Source organism: Mustela nigripes, chromosome 14, assembly GCF_022355385.1.
Source record: "Mustela nigripes isolate SB6536 chromosome 14, MUSNIG.SB6536, whole genome shotgun sequence".
NCBI classification, from domain to species: Eukaryota; Metazoa; Chordata; class Mammalia; order Carnivora; family Mustelidae; genus Mustela; species Mustela nigripes.
The window spans coordinates 92,609,278-92,631,394 of NC_081570.1; the positions used below are offsets into that span (position 1 = coordinate 92,609,278).

The 22,117-nt window shown below is 38.1% G+C and overlaps 1 protein-coding gene and 2 pseudogenes across 2 annotated transcripts in view; 1 reads left to right on the forward strand and 2 right to left on the reverse strand.

Annotated features, from left to right (window-relative positions):
- The window catches only part of LOC132001556 (uncharacterized), a 33,245-nt pseudogene extending 24,277 nt beyond the window's left edge, over positions 1-8,968 (reverse strand).
- The window catches only part of EEIG2 (EEIG family member 2), an 83,660-nt gene that overhangs the window by 24,600 nt on the left and 36,943 nt on the right, over positions 1-22,117 (forward strand). For both annotated transcript variants that reach the window (XM_059375599.1, XM_059375600.1), the window contains exon 2: positions 12,172-12,292. In XM_059375599.1, coding sequence (XP_059231582.1) covers positions 12,172-12,292 — 121 coding nt within the window. The remainder of the gene's footprint in view (positions 1-12,171; positions 12,293-22,117) is intronic.
- On the reverse strand, positions 19,919-20,992 carry LOC132002276 (glyceraldehyde-3-phosphate dehydrogenase-like; annotated as a pseudogene).

A 22,117-nucleotide genomic window follows, 5' to 3' on the forward strand; every position in this document is an offset into this window, starting at 1 on the left:
GTGGCTGTCCAGTGGTGAATTTCAGAGTGTAGTTTCATTAGAGTCATAGGAGCAGAATCCAAGATTTAGGAAGTCAGGGAGTGAGCAAGTGGTGAAGCAGCAGAAGTATTGAATGTAACTGTGCTTGTGGGAACTTTGTTAATGAAGAGGAGAAAAATGAATTAGTTAAAAGGGGGAAACAGGAAAGAACAGTAGTTTTATGTATTTATTTTTAGAATGGAGACCCAAACATTCTAGGTTGGGGCAAAGAAACAGTGTAAGAGAAAATAGGGATAGAAATATTTAGAACAAATCCATGATTGAACACCTTTCTGTTATATATAAAAAAAAATTATTTTTTCCTTTCCTGAAACCTGTTTACTAGTTTCAGAAGAAATTCTCAGGCTTTCCCTAATCAAATGCTATTCCCAAACATTGTGGCTTAGAAACTAGCTTACACCCGTCTTACTTTATCTTAATGAAATGAGGAAGTAACCATAGTATTGATTTTGGACCTTACATGTTTGCTTCATTTCATTTTAGTGAGTCATCATTAGCATAGCATTGGAATAAACTCATTTAGTGACATTTTCTTTCTAGTTAAAATTCTATATATTTCCTTGTTTAAAGACTGCAGCTACATTTCAATAGCAATTTCTGGGAATTCTCTAGTGCTGGTGTCTAAACATAGAATTGTTAACTTTTTTTTTTTAAAAGATTGTTAACATTTTATCTTGTCTTGTTATCTTTTGAGGCCAGGTCAGGGTCCCAGAAGGTCTTGTTTTTGTTTTGTGTTTTGTTTTACAAACAGAAACACCCCTTGTTACACAGAGATGTATCAGCCTGGATGAAGGTCTCTGCATTTTGGTCATTTCATATGGGTAAGGAATGACTTTCAGAAGCTCAAATGACTGTGGAGTGTCCTAGAAACATCACTATTTTCTCTGCGTCCAAGGCAGAGACAATTTTAGAAATAACAGTCCCAGGAACATAGAAAAGATTGTTCATAGTCCCTGCAAAAGAAAATAATTGGATCTAAAATTTTGCTCACAGGCTAAATTAGTGAATTACTTTTTATAAGCAACCGTAAATGTCCTTTACAATTTCTATTAATGGATTTCTATTCATGAAAAAATCAACTCAGTCATTAAGTTACCAATGCTAAGCATTTGTAATTATAGACAACTGAGCCCTATAAGCGCTCTCATTATAGTAACACAGTGTAAGCCTTCATGAAACAACTAGGAATTCAGTAATACCTGCTGTATTAGCTCTTGCCAGCTTCTCATTTGAGAAACAATGTATGAGTGCCAAGTAAACCAAAATGAATTTGAGAGTTATTTTTGCTAAGGTCACCCATATAAAACCAGCATCCAAAAAAAAAAAAAGCTGAGAAGCTATTTAAATATTCATTGCAGTTTTTCTAACTCACCTTCTCTGGTCCCCCTGGGGTTTCCTTCCATGTGAGGAATGGTATCAGACCTGTCAAGCAACACAGTATGATGCATAATCACGGAGATTACACTGACTGTGGTAACTGTCATCAGGAGATACCCCGGGTTTCTGCCACTCAAGAAATCTCCCAGCCACAGGCTCAGTATTGTCCTTCTCTGTTCTACCCTGGACCGCATCCTTTTGCTGCCATCCAGATATTTCTCTTCCATCTCGTCCCCAGACCTCCCTTCAAAGTAGCATTCACCAGACTGTGTTGCCATGACTTATTTTAATTCACTTGTTTTGCATTAGTTTTTCCTCACTATTATATTATTAACATTATTTTTAAGAATTACCAAGACAGCCAGAGTAGAGCCTTCACAGCACAGTTTTCCTGCTGTTTTGTTGCATTCCAGCTGTGTCACTAGCTCATTTCACTCCAGATTTCAAGAATATAAGCATTCTACATTCTTCTCCTCCTTATCTGTATCTCCAGATCAGTCCTAATGGGCATGCATGTTCTTTTGAATTCACTACTTAATATTACTGTAGCAAATAAACCTCCTCTAATACTCTAGAGTTTCCTTTCAGTAATTATGCTTGTGAAAATACCCAAGGGGGAGTACTTCCGTAACACACAGCAAAACTTCACTGAAGTCCCATCTTTCTTGCTCTCAATATCTTTTATTTGTAAGGCAGCTCCTGACACATATAAAATGTCTCAGGAATTTATCAAAACAGGAGAATAATTTTACCCAGGGACTCAGGAATTGTATCATAGAAAAAGCTTTTGAGTGAAGTCTGGATTCACAACATTTTGTTCTTTACACAGTGCTATATATATGTAAAATCATAGTACTATAGATATATGATTTATATATGAATAATGTAAGTAATTATATTTTATATATGACTTATCTATATAACATACATATATATATATATATATATATATATATATAAATTAGATATCATTTGATTTTGGGGTACCTGGGTGGCTCAGTCGGTTAAGTTTCAGCTCTTGATCTCAACTCAGGTCTGGATCTCAGGATTATGAGTTCAAGCCCCACACTGTGCTCCATGCTGGGTGTGAAGCCTACTTTAAAAAAAAAAAAGAAAAGAAAAAAAAAGAAACTAGACTTGAGCCCAAGTCTTCTGAGCCTAAACTTTTTTCCCTCCCCAGTAGACTGTGTAGATTGGGTTGGATGGTAAGAAAAGAACAGAGCACATTTGGGAGGCACCACAAAGGAGAAAATATCCCGAAGGCAGGTGTGCAGTGCAGGGACATATAGCCCAGGTAGGAAATAGTAGGTAATTCAGTTTAGTAAAGAGTCAGTGAAAATAAATTGCAAGGAATCAAATTTGGGAGGTTAAGGGCAGGCCGTGAGGGCTGAGGTTGCAGTTGAAGAATTGGCCATTTAATCTACAGACAAAATGGAACCATGCCATTTCTTGATGTGGAAAGTGGCTAATTGAATATGTGATGGAAGATCCAAGATGTTTACAGCTGTTATTTTTACACGTTTTTAGACTATGCAGAAAGAACAAAAAGTCCTTTTCTTCAAAAGCAAAGTATTTTTGAAAGAATAGGTAACTCAGTAACTTGGTTTCTTGCCCTTTTTTTGATTCTTAAGGTCTTTTGATTCATGTTTCTTATTCTTGCACAACGTTCTTGTCTTATTTAGAAAGGATACCTGTGTAGTAACTTTTTGCTTTGCTTTGCTTTGTTTTGTTGTTGTTTGGGTTTTTTTAGTCCTTGCGTGTCTGACAGAAATATTCTTTTTTCCTTCAAACACAATGGGTAGTTTGGACTAGGCATAGAATCCACAGTTCACATCTGCTTATTAGTTCTGTGAAGTTAATCCCTTTTCCCTTTAAGAGTTGTAGAGAACATATTTTCATTCCTATGTATATAACTTGATTTTAAGTACATGTGTTTATGAAAGATTTCACCTTATTGAAATAGGGAAGCTTTGTGTAGTTTTCTTTTTTCCTCAATTAAAATTTTGACTTATTCAAGTACCCAAAAACATTCTACAGTGGAACTGTTATTATACGCTGCTTCTACTGTGCTGTGGCCGACACACACACAACCACACTGTTTGCAGAGGACTTGAAATGCCACTGATAGTTTAAAAAACTGTACACCTGGTGGAGAAGTGAGGAGGACAGTTTAATGCTTCATTTGGATCCAGAGGTGCATCAAATTAAACAACAGCTCCCATCAGCAAACACGTGTTTCATGATGATATCCAAGAAGAAATGGTTGGCAGTAGACCATTCAGAAACACTTCCCTTAAAAAGTTTCAGATCACAACCCTTGCAGAAAACACTGATGCCCAACACACTGATTCTTGGTTCAGGAAACATGGGTCTTCCCGGTTCCACATGGCCAGGGTCCCACTATAATCCCATTTGTGTGCTGTAACTGAGGCTCCTTTGGACCAAACGGAGCAGGTGGGTTCTGTACACCATCATTCATCTTGGATAGCAGTGTAAAAAAATGATCCAAATGACCATGACCAAGGCAACAGATGTCATAAACCCTTCTTTTGTGAGCTCCCATGTGCCACCATATTCTTCCTCTCCTAGTTGCTGCATTAGAGGTCCAGGACTCCTGCACTGATCAGCAGAATCCTGCTATTCCCAGGAAACCTCACAATGGTTAACACTCCCCAAATGACACCTAGGACTACAGGGATGATCTGTTGGAACCAGCGGATTGTATCTAAAAATTCGTCCTTGTCCTCCCAGGCTGCATCGCTCTGCAGCACCTTGCTCCAGACAGACTTTGGGGGTCCTGTTGGCCAGCTGCTGCTGAGGCGGCTCCTTTTTTTTTTTTAAGTTCTGTGTAATTTTTGTTAAATTTTCTGAAACTATCTTGTGTATTCTTAAATTTGTAGTATAAGATCTTTCCTTAGATTAGGAATGGGTTTTTCTCTGTTACTTCATTTTTTTTTTTAATGTTTCCTTCATCTTTACTGTCCTCTCGAGAAAGTAGGAAAGTAATGCTATTAGAATTTGTATATTTACAGCAAAATAAATTAATTTTCTTGGGTGATAAAATATTCTTGTTAGGGGCGCCTGGATGGCTCAGTGGGTTAAGCCTCTGCCTTCGGCTCAGGTCATGATCTCAGGGTCCTGGGATTGAGGGCCACGTTGGGCTCTCTTCTCATCAGGGAGCCTGCTTCCCCTCCTCTCTCTGCCTGCCTCTCTGCCTCCTTGTGATTTCTCTCTCTGTGTATCAAATAAATAAATAAAATTAGAAAATATATATTCTTGTCAAAAATACTTACTTTGATACATGAGGATCATGAAATTTTAGCATCTACTTAAACACTTGTTTCTAAATGAAGATGTTGAACTGTTAGGTTAAATGACTAGTTACAACTCACTTATCTAGTTCATAATAGAAAACATCTTGATTTTCTATCCTTTGCTCTTTCTGTATATCATCCTGCTTTTCTTTCACTGGCTGTTAAGCTGAGAAGTTATAAACAGAAAAACTGTGTTAACTGACAGTTGAACTGGGTGCTAGTCTTCCTTTTTTATATTATCCTAATGGTTTCTATTAAATGCTTATAAATGTGACCAAAAAGTATATAGAAAAAATAATTTATGACTATATATATATGGGAACTTAAATACATGTCCCTTTTGGCAAACATAAATTCATATTTTACTCATAAAAATAACTACTCAGTTATCATACTATAAATATTGGCATAATTTTGTATACTTTTAAAAATATGGCTTTTCCTGTTAGGACATCTGCTAAATCACTGAATCACAATCTTTCTTGCATGTGACTACCAATTTTTTTTAAAAATATATTCAGATTATGAACATTTAGGTATTCAAACATTTATTTGGAGACCTACTGTATGCCAAGTAGTAGTGTGTGTCTCTAAATGAAATGTCTCTAAATGAACCCAGGACAGTTCTAGGTTGGGGAGCCTGGATGGCTCAGTCAGTTGAGCATCTGACTGCTGGTTTTGACTCGGGTCATCATCTCAGGGTTATGGGATCAAACCCCACATCAGGCTCCATGCTCAGCAGGGAATCTGCTTGAGAGTCTCTCTTTCCCTCACCTTCTGCTCCTCCTGCCCACCTAGTTCCTGCTCTCTCTCAAATAAAATCTTAAAAAAAAAAAAAAAGGAAAAGGAAAAATTCTGGGCAATGAACAGTGATCTGTGGACAAACTTGCCTGCATTAGAGCATGTTTTCTCTTCCCTTCCTCATGATGAAAGAGGATCCCCTTCTTCTATTGAGCCCCAACTGTTGTTCAGTTCACATCCCTTTCGACATTCTCAGAGATGGGTCCGCCCTGGTGCCATTATTGATACCCCCTCAAATCTTTGACTTTTTCTTTTTAGTGGTTGTTTCCTATCAGTGCTAAAACATGCTTAAATCTCCTGCATGTTAGTTGAAATCTTCTTTCTACCCCATGTCCCTATCTGACTGCCACCTCGTTTTCTCCACTATACTACTACTATCTCTACCTCCTGTAGTGATCTGCCTTCCTCCCTCACCTTTGCATTGAAACTACACTTGCTGGTGTTCTCCCTGTTTTCTGTGACTTCATTTTTGCTGATTTTTCATCCTTATCTTACCTGCCCTCTTTGAAACAATTGATATTCTTGGGCAACGCCTTCTTAAAAATCCTTTCCTTGGTTTCAGTGACAGCAGGATCTCCTTTGCTTCTCCCTTTACCCTCTGGTCTCCTTTGCCTGCCCTTTTCTCCTCCCATACCTTACATATCCGTGTTCCCTAGAGTTCTAAACTCTGCCCTCTTACCTTCCTACTCTACCCACTCTCCCTGAATGGCCTTATCCATACCCATGATCTCAATAGCCATTAACATGCCAAGGACTTAACATTTGTACTTTTAGCTGTGTGCTCTTTTTGAATTCTAGGTCTATAAAACTGTCTACCTACTGGACATTTCTGATGAGGGACTCTCAGGCTCCTCAACCTCAAAATGTCCAAACTCTGGATCATTTCCTTCACAAACACTACCAGCAGAATGAATGAATGAATGAATGAATGAAAATCCCCTGTGTTCAGTTTTTTCCGCTGAATGTTAGTACTGTCCACCCAGTTACACAAGTCAAAAATTCCTCTAGAGTGCAAGAGATTCGTGAATGCTTAGTGTTGTAACTAAAAGTCACAGTTCTACAGATCTGTTTTATCATTGGAGTCTTAAAATGTATATTTTTTTTGCTTCAGTTCCCAAAGGTTCATTTTCTCATGAATCTATATCACTTAGAAAATGGAAACCTCCTTTGATTGTTGAAGAAAATTCCCTACTTATAAATTTAGTCATTATTTCTCTCTGGTGGACAAATGTAGGTAGACTTAGAACTACTTATATTCTTAATAATAGCAACTTCTAACATTTATTATTGAGATCCACTGTAAGCCAGATACTGTTCCAAACACTGTGTGTAATAATTTACTTAGTTTCCAAAAACTGCCTTGAGGTGTAGGTGCTATTACCACCCATTTCGTGGAGGAGGGGACAGAAATGCAGAGAGGTTAGGAATGTGCCCAGTATGACAGCTGACAAGTAGCAGAGGCAGGATTTGAACCCAAGCAGACTGGCTCTGGATATAAGCCCTAACCTTCATGCAATAATATTGTCTGGCAAAACAGCTTGCATTCCTTACAGCAGTTTTTGATCCCTGTTTCTAAAAAGTTTAAAATACTTGAAATTACCAAGGCATGGCATAATTTTAAATATATGTGTAGAGTATACATATGCAAGTTATTCTTAGAATATTAAAAATGCAGTTTGCTGGTGTAGTAACTAAGTTATAAAAAAATGGATCCATAATTTTCACTTTATATTAATTTTTAAAGACTTTTTAGACTTTTTTTTAATCTTGGAGGATAAACACTGGTCATAGCAACATTTATCTTCTTTTAAGTCCTTTGCTTATGTATTTTACAATCAGCAACTTTATCGTTTATCTTAGAAATACTTGACTTTCCACAGTATCAACACAAATCCTATTCTTTTGCTTTGTTTCTTGAAAGTGGTTAAGCAACCATATAAAACTCATAGGAAATTAATGACTCATATAACGGAAAACATTACTAAATGTGACTTTTGTCTCAGTTGCCAAGTAGTCTGAGTTTGTTTCCATGGTAACCCATCAGTATAACAAACTGTCATGAACTAGCTTTGCCACTTTTTTTGTTTGTTTTTGTAGTTTGGACAGCTTTCTGGCAGCTGTGTGTATGTGCATGTATATTTGCGTGCATGTGTACACATTAAATATTATCACAAAAAAATCTGAGTAATTGCCTTGGGCATGCAAAACTTTCTTTTTTAGAGAAATTGTTTAATATTCCAGGGCTATTACTCTCATGACATAAAATCAAAAAGATCCCCTAAATTATCATCTTTTTCTACTTGAATTCCTTTTAAGAAAGGACAGCTATTTTTAAGCTTGTAATTTTTTAAAAGTTGTTTCAAATATTGGTTCATTTGAAGTATATGTAATCATAGAAGCATCTGCCAGAGACAAGGCAGAGAAAATAGGAAAGTAGGACTGCATCCTGGGAGATGAGGCCTGAATGGAATGAGGGAGGAAGCCAATTTGGCCAGTTCTTGGCAACCCCTCCCCTGGGTGGCAGTACCCAAGGATACAGAATGGCAGACATTGAGGCATTCACGGGAACCAAGGCAGACATGACACGAGGCTTTCAACTGAACCTGAGTTGGGGAATGTTTCTTAGAGCAGGTCATTTAATTCTTAAGTAAGAATTAAATGGGTGAAGGTAGAAAGTTGAAAGGGAGAGTAGATGGCATACAGAGGAAAGAAAACCTCGTGAACATACAAATGGGCATACAAATGAGAAATAGTGTGAAGTACATGGGGAATGAGAAGCAGTATGAGACAGACAGGGTCAAGAGACTAACCTAATCATAGCAATGTTAAGTAGGTTGGAGCTAATCTTCCAAGATATGGGGAAGTGGTGAATTATTTTATTATTAAAAAATTTTTTTTTTTTTACTTACTGTAGAGAGAGAGTGAGGGGGAGAGCCAGAGGGAGAGAGACTCTCAGGCAGACTATGCACTGAACACAGAGTTGGACGCAGGGCTCAGTCCCACAATCCTGAGATCAGGACCTGAACTGAAACCAAGAGTCAGACACTTAACTGACTGAGCCACTCAGAAACCCCCTTCAGTGAAGAAGGATTTTAAACAGAGGAATGACGTGAAATTTGTTTCTTCGAAGGAGCTCTCCGGTAGCAATGAAAAAGGTTGATTTGAGTGAGGACCATTTAGGAGGCTGTTGCCATATTTCAAGGAAGAGGACTGAATTGAAGGACTGAATGAGGGTAGCAGTGCTAGACACAGAAAAGGGGTTGATTTAGGAATAATTGTGAAATAACATAGGCAGGAGTCAGTAGTTGGGACTGTTTATTTGTGACTGATGCATGATATTTATTTATTCAGTCAACAACTATTTATCTACTGTTTACTGTGGTTGGCAGTGTATTGTCCAGAGTGTTTTGCTTGGCTGTTATTTTTGCCTTCACCATTTCTGAGTTTGTCCTTCAGTAAGGATTCTTTGTTGTGTGATATCATGAGTTAATTAATGATCATGTACACTTTTCATTGCCTTAGTTCACCCCAACCTGATCTCTTGGCTCATTACTTTCTTACTTTCACATAAGAACCTGCTCCCAAGTCTTAGCATATATGTCAGTCTACTCCTTGGAAGACAGTATTCATGTGTCTGGATAGTGTCTTAATTCCTAGCAAGTGGATCTGAGCTTATTTGTGGCTTCGTTGGGTGGGGCTATACAGGTCATGAAAAATATGTACATTATATATAAAAATGTGCACAAAATATTTCATCCATAACATTTTATTTTTTAGCTTTATTGAAGTCTAATTAACAAATTAATTATATATGCTTAAGGTGTACAACTTGATGGGGCACCTGGTTGGCTCAGTCAGTTGGGCATCCAGCTCTTGATTTCAGCTCAGGTCATGATCTTAGGGTCCTGGGATTAAGCCCCTTGTTGGGCTCTGACTCAGTGGGGAGCCTGCTTGGGATTTGCCCTCTCTCCCTCTGCCCCTCCCCCTAGTCATGTGTGCACTCTCACTCTCTTGCATTCTTTCTCTTAAATAAATAAATAAATAAATGTATTGTTTTTAATAAAATAATTAAATATTTAAATATTTATTGTTTTTATATTTATAAATATTTATATTTATATAAATATAAATGTGTATATTACTATAAACAATATTTATATTTAATAAATAAATATTTATAAATATTTATAATAAAATTAAAATTTATTGTTTTATACCTTTTTTTAAAAAAAATTTTCAGCATAACAGTACTCCTTGCTTTTGCACCATACCCAGTGCTCCATGCAATCTGTGCCCTCTCCAATACCCACCTCTCCCCCCAACCTCCCACACCTCTGATCATGTGGTTTTCATCTTTCTTTTACTGTGGTTTATCACACTGATTTGCATAGGATGATTCTTGTAATGTGTTATGAAATTCAGTTTACCAGTATTTTATTAAAAGTTTTTCATCTGTGTTCATCAGGGATATTAGCCTTTAATTTTCTTTTCTTGTGGTATTTTTGGCTTTGGTATCAGAGTTATGCTGGCCTCATAAAATAAATTTCAAAGTACTTTCTTCTATCTTTTGGAAGAGTTTAAGAAGGACCTTTTTACTGCATAATAGCAATTTACACACCATTATTACAATATTACATTATTCTATATTTGTTTAAATATTTACCTTTACTGGAGATATTTATACTTTGATATGCTTTCATTATGGGAACAGAGGGTTATGGAAGTGTATTTTTATTCCTTTAAGATTTAATGTCACATCTTTTTTTTTTTTAAGATTTTATTTATTTATTTGACAGACAGCAATTACAAGTAGACAGAGAGGCAGGCAGAGAGAGGACGGGAAGCAGGCTCCCTGCTGATTAGAGAGCCCAACGCGGGGCTCGATCCCAGGACCCTGGGATCATGATCTGAGCCGAAGGCAGAGGCTTTAACCCACCGAGCCACCCAGGCGCCCCTTAATGTCACATTTTTTATGAAAACATCTTCTTCATCTCTGTTCCAAGCTATAATTTCAGTTACCTGCTCTCATTTATGATGCTGTGCTAAGTTTTTGATCTCTTCCCAAGCCCACCAGACTTAATGTTGCCTTCCTCTACTCTCTAGCCAAACTAGATCAGTATTTCTGTAAATATGCCTTTCCTGTTTGTTTTAAAGATTTTTATTTATTTTAGAGAGAGACAGAGAATGTACACAAGTTGGGGGGGGGGTGCAAAGAGGGAAAGGGAGAGAAGCAGACTCCCTGCCAAGCATGGAGCCCAATTCAGGGCTCCATCTCATGACCTTGAGATCATGACCCAAGTTGAAACCAAGAGTCAGACGCTTAATTAACTGAGCCACCTAGATGCCCCAATCACTAAAGGTTTCTAATGAAAAAAAAATGTCTGAAGTTACCACATTGAAACCTAGAATAAAATACATGCCCTCCTCTCCTCTTTGTGTCTATTTATATGTGTATAAGTAAACATGCATGTGCATACCACATATAAAAACATACTTGATTATGGTTTTTAAATGACTTTTCACTTTGTAATTCCTATTCTTGGATTTCTGTATGTTGATAGACAAATCCATAAAACCGGACTGATTGGTCCCAGTACAAATTCATTTTATTCACTGAGGCAGCTACCAGTTGCCTATCACATTCACCACATCAGTTATTCCTAACTGTCCTCAGCCTTTATCTAAATTTTCAACTCACTCATCGTCTCCTGTCATTCAATAGAAATAATGTCACCTTTTCCTTTCCTAAGAAAATAAAAAAATTATTCAACCTGGGATCTCTTGCCTTTACCTTTTGGTTTCTCCAGTTTTTTTCTCTATTTTCACCCTTTGCCTTTCTTTTCTAACTGTGTTGGAGGAATCATTGTCCTTCCGTTTGACAGCCAAGCCCTCTACACTTACACAAAACAGTAGCGGGAACAGCAGGTACAAAAGCCTAGAAACTTGAAAGAGCAGAGTTTGTGGGGAAAATACAAACTTTTCTTTGTGGACAAGTAAGCTTTTGAGTTAAACGGTCCTGGTTTAATGCTAGTGCTGGGACTTACTGCCTAAATGACCTTGAGTTATCTTTTCTCCTTGGGCTTCATCTTTCTTATCTAGAAAGTGGATGCCAGCTACCTCCTAGGGTTGCTATGAGATTAAATACCATGGGGTAAGCAGACAGCAAGTGGTAGCTGCTGTAGCTGTTATGCCTGGAACAGGATTAAAACTATAGCAGTAGTTCATTTCAGAATAAGTATTTGTTTACATTTCTGTCTCTGATACTAACTGTAAACTACAAGTCCTATAAGGTTAGGAACACTATTGTTCTCGTCTTCGTATCTCACACACCTAGCACATAGTCAGCACACCAGAAATACATACGTATTATGTGCTAAATGAATGAGTAGTGAAGCTTCAATTTATATTGATGTAAATTGATAAGTAATTTCACTTTTTTAAAAAATTTAAGCTTCTGTGGATAATGAAAACCTAGAGATTTTCATATCATATTGTTAGAAGTTTGTTTTCTTCATGTTTCCAAATACTAGCTTTTAGTCTGTCACTTTTGCATTGTAGACCTGAGTGAAAGAGTGTGTGTGCTTTTTTTTAATCCGTCTTGAATAGTAATTAATTGTTTCTGTCCCCTCTCCCCATTCAGGGAAGTGGTACAAGCAAACTGTGTTCACTGGAGGAAGAAGTTCTCGTTTATGTGCAAAATGAGTGCAAGTGCCGCGACTGGCATCCTGGATCCTTGTATCTACAGAGTATCTGTGAGGAAGGTATAAAAATAGCCAATTACATCTCCCCTTTCAGAAACCATAATTAGTTCCATAGTCACTGACTCACTTTATTTAGCTCTATTTCATCATTAAAACTGTTACATGTAATTCCACCTCACACTTGCAGCAATAATATAAATTACTGTGACAAATAGGATTTAAGAAAACCTGAAGTCATAAAGTATTACTCAAGAAACTTATCTCACTATGAATACACAGTGAAGTATTGATCTGTTTGTATTATTTGGGGGGTTTCTATCTTTATCCTGCCATTCATTAAATTTCTCATTGTTAGGCATTATTTGAGGAACTTTACGTATATTATGTCCAAAAACAACCATGAAAATAGGTGTTATTTTTGTAATTTCGGGAAAACTCAAGTTCAGAAAGGTCATCATTTGCCCAAGTTCACATAGCTAGGAAATGGCAAAATGGGACTCAAACAAAAATCTTTCTAATTCCAAGGCCCTGTTTTGTTTTTTATATCATTTCCTTTCCACTTTAGGTTGAGGCATGTTCCTAGTAACCTACAAAGATGGTAATCTCAGGTGGATCAACTTAATATATATAGAAATATGTGATCCTACTTTTCTGGGGGTGAAAAAGAGGGAATCCATTTGTAACCACTACAGGTGAATGAAACTATTGGCTTTAAAATGTAACCTTTCTAACCTTAGAAGATTTTATTTATTTATTTAAGAGAGATAACACAAGCAGCGAAGGCAGGAGGCAGAGGGAGAGGGAGAAGAAGACTCCCCACTGAGCAGGGAGCCCAATGATGTGGGGCTCAATCCCAGGACCCCAGGACCATGACCTGAGGCAAAGGCAGACACTTAACTGACTAAACCACCCAGGTGCCACTACATTTTATATACATTTTTTAAATTACCAATATAATACATATACATGTTCAAAAATAAAGGGAAGAACTTAGAATGAAAAGCAGGAGTCCCTTGCCTTGTTCTTTTCCTTTCCAGTCTTACGTCCTTCTTTATCAGATAAAAAGTTGTATTTTTAATTTACTTTCTCTACTTTTTGAGTGAATTGATAGCACTGTGTTGTGTGTAGCTATATTTTGTTATATTGCTTAATCTACTCAGTTAAGATGTAAATACGTATATACATTTTATAGGTTTCAAGACTTTAATGAAAATAGACCTGTAAAGCAGTCTAAATTGGAGCAGCAATAACTGCATCAAGGGGACCCCTGGGTGGCTCAGTCAGTTAAGTGTCGGCCTTCAGCTCAGGTCATGGTCCTGGAATCGAGTCTCATATGGGGCTCCTTGCTCAGTGGGGAGCCTACTTCTCCCTCTAACTGCCACCGCCCCTGCTTGTGCTCTCTCTCCCTCTCTGACAAATAAAAAATGTTTAAAATCTTTTAAAAAAATAATAATAATTGCATCAAGGATTCCCTAAAGGAAGGATAATGCAGTGAAAGTGTGTATGTCATCATAATGACCTAGGTTTGAGTCCAGATATGCTGCCTATTAACTTGGAGTCCTTAGGCAGTTCTCTGACTTCCTCAAAATCAGTTTCTTCATTTAACCTAAGAGTATAATAATTGCTTTCTCTAAAAGTTATGAGGATTAACTGAGATAGAAATAAAGCATCCTACCTTCTCTTTCTGCGTTAATTGCTGCTGCAACTCATATTGAAAACTTTACTAAATGGAGTTCTCATAATTTTTGAAAGATGACCAGTCTTTTGAATTTTAATAAAAAGAAAGCATATGACCAGTTTAAAGTGTAACTGCTAATTAAAGACCCTCAGTCTATTACAAAAAACAAACAGCTAATTATTTTGTAATTTAAGGTAGGTGAAACAAACCAGTTCCTCAGATTGTGATGGTTTGGTGTATTTGTTAGGGCACATACAATAAGCTGCTGAAGTAGATACCCAAATATACAATGATGTAAACAGGACAGAAGTTTATGTCTTTCTTGGGTGATAGCCAAGGGATCCTGGGGTGGTAGAGCAGCTCTGCCATCTTCACCATATGGTGCCCATCTTTAGATCCAAGGGAATTACTCCAGTGTTGCTATCTTTCAACCAATGAGAAAATAGAAAAGGCCACATGACAATAAAAGTAAGAACCCATAAAGAAAAATTAGTAAACTCATCTATATGAACATTTTATGCATTGCAAGAAAAAGTTTTATATAGCAGAAAGTTTTATAAGCAAGTTTTATAAAAACTATAAAAGTTTTATAAAAACTATAAAAAGTTTTATAAGCAAAGCTATAAATTAAGGGAAAACATCTGCAAACCATGTCAGAGGACTAATTTCCTTGGGAGGGAAAGAGCTCCTTCAAATAAGAAGAAAAGATCAATAACCCTTTAGAAAAATAGGCAAGGATGAAATATATATTTCACAAAGTGGAAAATATAAATAGCTTTCAAACCTACAAAAAAAAATTACTCAGTCTCACTCATGTATGTTAAAACTACAAATAAGGCACCATTTTTTACCTATAAATTTAACAAAGATCAAAAAGTTTGATAAGGCACTCTGTTGCCTAGGACATAGGGAAGCAGTCCATCACCTGTCAACAAATATGTGAGCTCCTAAAAGTGCCAGATACTATTCTAGGCACTGAAAGGACAGTGGTGAACTGGAATGAGTTTCTGCCCCCAAGGACTCTGTTGTCTGGTTGAAGCTGGGGAAAAGAGTGATAGGAAAGACAGAGTAAGCATGTAACCAAATCAAATTGTTTTCAGATGGTCATTAAGTGTTGTATGTAAAATACAGTGAGATAATAGAGAATAACTCAGGGAGAGGAAGTCATTTTAGAAAATTAGGGGAGACTTCCCTGAAAGGTAACACTTGAAGAGGAGGCACCCATGTAAAGATCTAGGGACCATTCTTAAAGGAGTAGGACCTTGTATTAACTCATACAGTCAAGGTTCTCCAGAGAAACAGAATCAATAGAGTGGAGAGGTAGCTATATAGATATAGATTTATTATAAGGAATTTGTGTACACAGGCCAAGAACTCCCACCATCTGCCATCTGCAAGCTGGAGATGGCTGATGGTGTAATTCCAGTCTCAGTCCAAGGGCTGAAAACCAGGAAACTAATGGTGTAACTCCAAGTCAAAGCCTGAGTTAATTTAATTAGGAGTGCTGATGGTGTAAGTCCTAGTCTTAAAGTGGGAGAAAACTGATGTCCTAATTCAAACAGTCAGGTAAAGAGAGCAAATTTAACCTTCCTCAGCCTGTTTCTTCTGTTCAGACCCTCAGCAGATTGGATGATGCCCACCCACACTGAGGAAAGCAATCTGCTTTCCTCTTTCCTTGACTGATTAAAATGTTAATCTTATCCAGAAACACCCTTACAGACATAGCCAGAAATAGTGTTTAAGCATATATCTAGGCACCCCATGGCCCAGCAAGTTGGCACATGAAAGTAACTATCCCATACCTGAAAGTAAAAAGGCCCTGTATTAGTTTTCTAGAGCTGCTTTATCAAAGTACCCCAAACTGGGTAGCTTAAAACAGCACAGAGGTATTGTCTTCTAGTTCTGGAGGTCAAAAGTGAAAATCAAGGTGTCAGCAGGGCTATGCTGTAAAGGCTCCAGAAACTGTTCCATCCCTTTCTCCTAACTTCTGGTAGTTGAGGCATTCCTTGGCTTCTAGATGCTGCACTCCAGTTACATGGATGCCTTCTTCTTTTGTGTCTTCACATCGTTTTCCCCGTTTTCCCGCTGTGTGTGTCTGTGACTATGTTCAAAATCTCCTTTTTTTAAAAAAAAAAAAAAAAATAAGGGCACCTGTCATGTTGGATTAAGACCATATTCTAACTGGATTACCTATGTATATCCAAATAAGATCACATCCAAGGTACTGAGGATTAGGACTTCAACATATCTTGGCGGGGGGGTGGAGTGGGAGGAGAAATGCACAATGCAATCCATAACAGGCCCCAAGATTATAATAAACCTGGGGATTTATGTTTCTGAAATTAATGTACCAGGTTATTAAAGACCACCCGTCGTCCCTCTGAAAACAGCCCAGAAAAGTTAGACACAATATTAAAAACGCTGCTTGAAGGCATCAGAAGCTGCCAAGGCAGAAAGGACTTAAGAAGATTAGAATCATAGACAAGGGAAGGATAAAGAGATGAGCCTGACATTTGGTGTTGCTTTTCCCCCTCAAAGCATTTGCTAAGTTGCAAGCAATGGTTAAGAAGCTGAGCTGAAAGCAATGGCTGAGGAGAAGCTAGCTGAGATCCCAGCAATTTTACAAGACTAAAGGGACAAAAAGTGGAGTCCAGTACCCATCAGCAGGAAGGGCCTTTGTAAATACCCCAAACTTTTCACTGGGACTCCCTAAGAGTTTCAGCCTAGAAGGAGTGTAGTGGATGTAGGTCAGCCCTTACAAAGATTGAAACTTAGCTTATCAGCTTAATCCCTGCTTATATGAAGGTGATCTGCCCCTTTCAGAACTTGCCAGAAGCAAGTATGTATCTTCTCTGAAGGAAAATAACATTATTCGGAGCCTTAAATTAAGTTATCATGCACAAAAATTACCAAACATCCAAAAGACATGATGGCATGACCAAAAATCAAAAGGAAACTAGATAATGAAAACAGACTCATGGAAGATACAGGTTTTAGGAAGATCAGAGACAAACTTTTACAGTAACTATAATGAGTGAACAATATGGGGAATTTTATTGGAGAACTAGAAACTATTAAAAAAAACTGAATTTTAGAACCAAGAAGAAATAACTAAAATTTAAAATAAATAGACAATTTATTATTTATTAACAGCTGGCTTGGTTAGTAAAGCATGGGACTCTTAGTCTTGGGGTTGTGAGTTTGAGCCCCATGTTGGGTGTAGAGATTACTTTAAAAAAATTGTTTTTAATAATAAATAAAGCTAAATAGATAAAAATAAATCTCAACAGATGGCTTTAACAGCAGGCTTACCAAAATTGAAGAGAGGTTTGGTAAACTGGAAAATAAGACAAAAGAAAATACCCAGACAAAATCACAGAAAGAGAGTAGAAAATACAAAAAAGAATGTAAGGCATGAGAAATAGTATAAAGGTCTAACATATATGTAATTGGAGCCTTTGAGGGAGTGGAAAGAGATTGTGGCTGAGAATGTTCTAAAAAGATGAAAAATATCAAGCCACTGATTGAAAAGTATTATAAACCCCACTTAGGTTAAACAACAAATCTGTCCTTTTTTTTTTTTTTAAAGATTTTATTTATTTACTTGACAGAAATCACAGGCAGGCAGAGAGAGAGGGAGAAGCAGGCTCCCTGGGAGCAGAGAGCCCAACGCGGGGCTCGATTCCAGGACCCTGGGATCATGACTTGAGCTGAAGGCTTTAACAGACTGAGCCACCCAGGCGCCCCAAATCTGTCATGTTTAAATGATGGAAGACCAATCGGGTTGGAAGATGGAAAAGATGGAGAGGGAAAGTTCTTGGTGATGAGGATAGAGGCACTAGATCATATAGGGCCCTATAGGACATGGTAAGGAGTTTGGATTTTATTCTAATTACAGTTGGAATCCATTTGAGGATTTTACTAAGGAGGGATATGATCTTCAAAAATCAGTTTTGATGCTGTGTAGAGGATGCATTGTAGATAGACCACATAGGTGGTGGGGATGGTTCAGGTGAATAATGCTTATATTGCCATGGAGTTATAACCAAAGAGACTGTATAATTTGGGATATATTTCTGGAGGAAGACCCCCACTAATGGATTGGATGTGGTAAATGAGGGGAAAAAATTGAAGATAAATCTTAGACCTTTGCCTGAGCATATAAGAAGATAATTATACTATTTATTGAAATGACAAGAGCTCAGAGTGAAATAATTTGGGGGACTGATAAGCAGAAATCAGCAGGCCTAATTTTGGCCATGTTACATTGGAAGTGTCTATGAGATACCAAGTAGGAATGTCCAGTAGTCATTTAAAGGAACCAGTTTGGCACTCAGGGGAGAAGTCAGACTAGAGACAGAGACATGAAAGTTACCAGCATACAGTTTTTATTTAAAGCTACAGATCTGGGATGCCTGGTTGGCTTGGTCAGTTAAGTGTCCATCTCAGTTTCAGCTCAGGTCATGATCTCAGGGTTGCAAGATAGAGCCCAACATCAGGCTCCACACTGAGAATGGAGCCTGCTTGGGATTTTCTCTCCCTCTCATTCTCTCTCTCCCAAAACAAACAAAACAGTAACTACAGACTTGAATGGGGGAAAGTATAGACATAGACGATAACAAGCCCTGAACCAAATCCTGGATCATTCCAACACTCAGAGGTAGTATAAATTATAGTTAGCAGGAGATGAGCAAGAATTCATATGTATCACTTCTTATATCCTTTTGGTGAGTTCTTAGCACACTGCCATAGCACAACAGGAAGGTATAAAATGTTGTCCTAATACCACATGATGTCACTTGTATGTGGAATTTAAAAAACAAAACAGATGAACATAGGGGAAGGAAAGGATAAATAAAATAAGATGAAAACAAGGAGGCAAATCATAAGAGACTCTATAGGGAAAAAACAGGGTTGCTGAAGGGGAGGTAGGTGGGGGGATGGGGTAACTGGGCTTGGGTATTAAGAAGGGCATGTGATGTACTGAGCACTGGGTGTTGTATGCAACTGATGAAGCATTGAATTCTATCTCTGAAACTAATAATACACTATATGTTACTTAAATTGAATTTAAATTAAAAAAATTTTTAAATTATTGTCATTATTTTGGGGTGCCAGATGCCCATGTAAAAATACAGTTTTCTATTACTTCAGAGAGCAGGGGAATGGATGGTTGGAGTACAGCTAGCATTCTTTCTACAGACGTTGAATACAGAAGTAGGTCCAGCAAATGAAAGTGAGAAGGAGCAGCCAGTGAGATGGGAGTAAAACCAAGTAATTGTGGCACAATGGAATGTTAGGGAAAAAAAATATCATGTAAGAAAGGAGGTGGAGTGGCCAAGTTTGTCAGATGTTCTTGGGGGGTTAAGTAAGATGGAGATGGAGCCTTTGGGCTTTAACAAAAATGGACGACATTGGTAATCTTAAGAACCATTGCAGAAAGGAAAATGACGACAAAAACCTGTTAGAAATAGATTGAATAGAGATTGGGATACAGCAAATTGAGAAGTTTTTGAGCAGTTTAGCTGAAGAGGGAAGCAAAGAATTAGCTAGAAGAGACAAGGATCATCTGGAGAAAGTTTTGTTTTATTTAGTGAAGTGTGCTCTTAAGGGATATGACAATAACATAGTAAGAATAATTCAATAATTCATAATGGGGCAGATTTAGTGGCATGGCCACGCCAGAAATCAATGGGACAGGAAAGGGGAAGGGCAGCAAATATTCATAAGTAATTGAGTTTACCATAGATTGCTGCTCATCTTATTTCAATTCACCATTTTTGGGGGGAGGGAGGCGCTGGGTACATGGTACATGGTACATATACATTGATGGTACATGACAAGGTAGGGTTCCCCAAGTCCCTCCCCTTCTTCATGGGGTCTGGGATGGAAACTGTTCAGAGGTCAGGAGATTCTCAATATGTTGGGGGATGAGTTAGGGCAAGAATTCCCAGCAGCTGAAGGCCTCTCTCTTTTTGTTCTGCTGGGACTGATGGTCCAGGGGGCTCTTACTCCTTGGAGGCCATGTGGATGATAAGGTCCACCACCTGGTTTCTATAGCCAAATTCATTGTCATACTAGAAACAAGCTAGACAAAGTGGTCTTGGAGAGCAATGCCAACATCAAAGGTGGAAGAATGGGTGTCACTTTTATAGTCACAGGAGACAACCTGGTACTCATTGTAGCCCAGGATGCCTTTGATGGGGGCCCTCTGATGCTTGCTTTACCACTTCACCACCTGCTTGATGTCATCATATTTGGCAGCTTTCTCCAAGCAGTAGGTCAGATCCATGATTGATGTGTTGTAGGTGGAGACACAGAAGGCCATGCCAGTGAGCTTCTCATTCACTTCAGGGATGATCTTGCCTACAGCTTTGGCAGCACCAGTAGAAGCAGGGATGATGTTCTGGGCAGTCTCTCTCAATCATTATGTGGCAGCTTCCCAGAGGGTCCATCACAGTCTTCTGGGTGGCACTGATGGCATGGAGTCATGAATCATGAGTCCCTCCGTGATGCCAAAGTTGTCAAGAATGACTTTAGCCAGAAGGGCCAAGCAGTTGGTGGCGCAGAAGGCATTGCTGACAGTCTTGAGGGGGTTGCCATACTTCTCATGGTTCATGCCCATTACAAACATGGAAGCATCAACAGGAGGGGCAGAGATGATGACCCTTTTGGCCCCACCCTTCAAGTGAGCTCCAGCCTTCCCCATGGTGGTGAAGACCCCAGTGGACTCACAACATACTCAGCACTAGCATCACCCCATTTGATGGTGACAGGGTATCACTCCTGGAAGATGGAGATAGGTTTTCCATGGATGACAAGTTTCCTGTTCTCATCCTTGATGGTACCATTGACTTTGCTGTGGGTAGAATCATACTGGAACATGTAGACCATGTGGTTGAGGTGAATGAAGGGTCATTGATGGTGACAGTATTTGCTTTGCCAGAGTTAAAAGCAGCTCTGGTGACCAGGTGCCCAGTAAAGCCAAATCCATTTATTATGTTCACTATTGTGTCTTAGGGACGTAGCTGGCACTGCACTGTAAGATGTAGCTGTCTGTAAAACAGGGAGGAGCAGAGAGCTTAGATTCACTACTTTAAAGATGGAAATGGTATTCAAAAAAATGAACTCTTGCCATTTGCAACAACATGGATGTACCTAGAGGGTGTTGTGCTAAGTGAAATATCAGAGAAAGACAAATACTGTATGATTTCACTTCTATGTGGAATCTAAAAAACAAAACAAACAAAAACCAGAAACAGAATCATAAGTACAGAGAACACACTGGTGGTTGCCAGAGGGGAGGAGGATGAGGGGATGGTTGAAATAGGTGAAGGAGATTACGAAGATACAAACTTCCAGTCATAAAATGGCTGTCACAGAGATGAAATGAAATAAGTCACAGAGATGAAAAGTACAGCATGGGGGAATATCATTACTAATTTTGTAATTGCATTGTATGGTGACAGATGGTGACTATACTTACCATGATGAGCATTGCATAATATTTAGAATTGTCAAATCGCTGTGTTGTAACCTAAAACTAATTTTTTTAAAGTGAGTAGGGAGAGGAGATTCTGACCCTAATTGTAATGGCAAACACACATACAGGATATATTGTATGCTGGGCTTTGTTCTAAGTGTTTTATACTTAATTCTCTCAACTGTGCAGTGTCCTAAATCCAGAGATTTGGCAAATTATTGTATAGTTATATGTTTCAAATAAAATAAAATGTCAAGATGCCTATACATTTTTTTAATTATTTTTTACTTTTGCCTGTCTTGTTCACATTAGTTAAGAGGGAGTCTACTATACTAACATGGGTATTGTGTGTGTGTGTGACACACACACATATATTTATATTAACATGGACAATATCATATATAAGTAGAAGAAAGTAAGATGTAAAACAGTGTGTGTAGGGGTACCTGGGTGGTTCAATCAGTTAAACGTCTGCCTTCAGCTTAGGTCATGATCCCACAGTCCTGAAATAGAACACCAACATCTGGCTCTCTGCTCTGAAAGAAGCCTGCTTTCCCACTCCCCCTGCTTGTGTTCCCTCTCTTGCTGTCTCTTTCTCTGTCAAATAAATAAACAAAATCTTTAAAAGAAAAAAAAAATAACAGTGTGTGTAGTATGGTACATTTGAGTAAAAGGCATCTTTTGGTTTGTTCCTAAAAGTTGGTAACAGTAGTTGTCTGTGGGG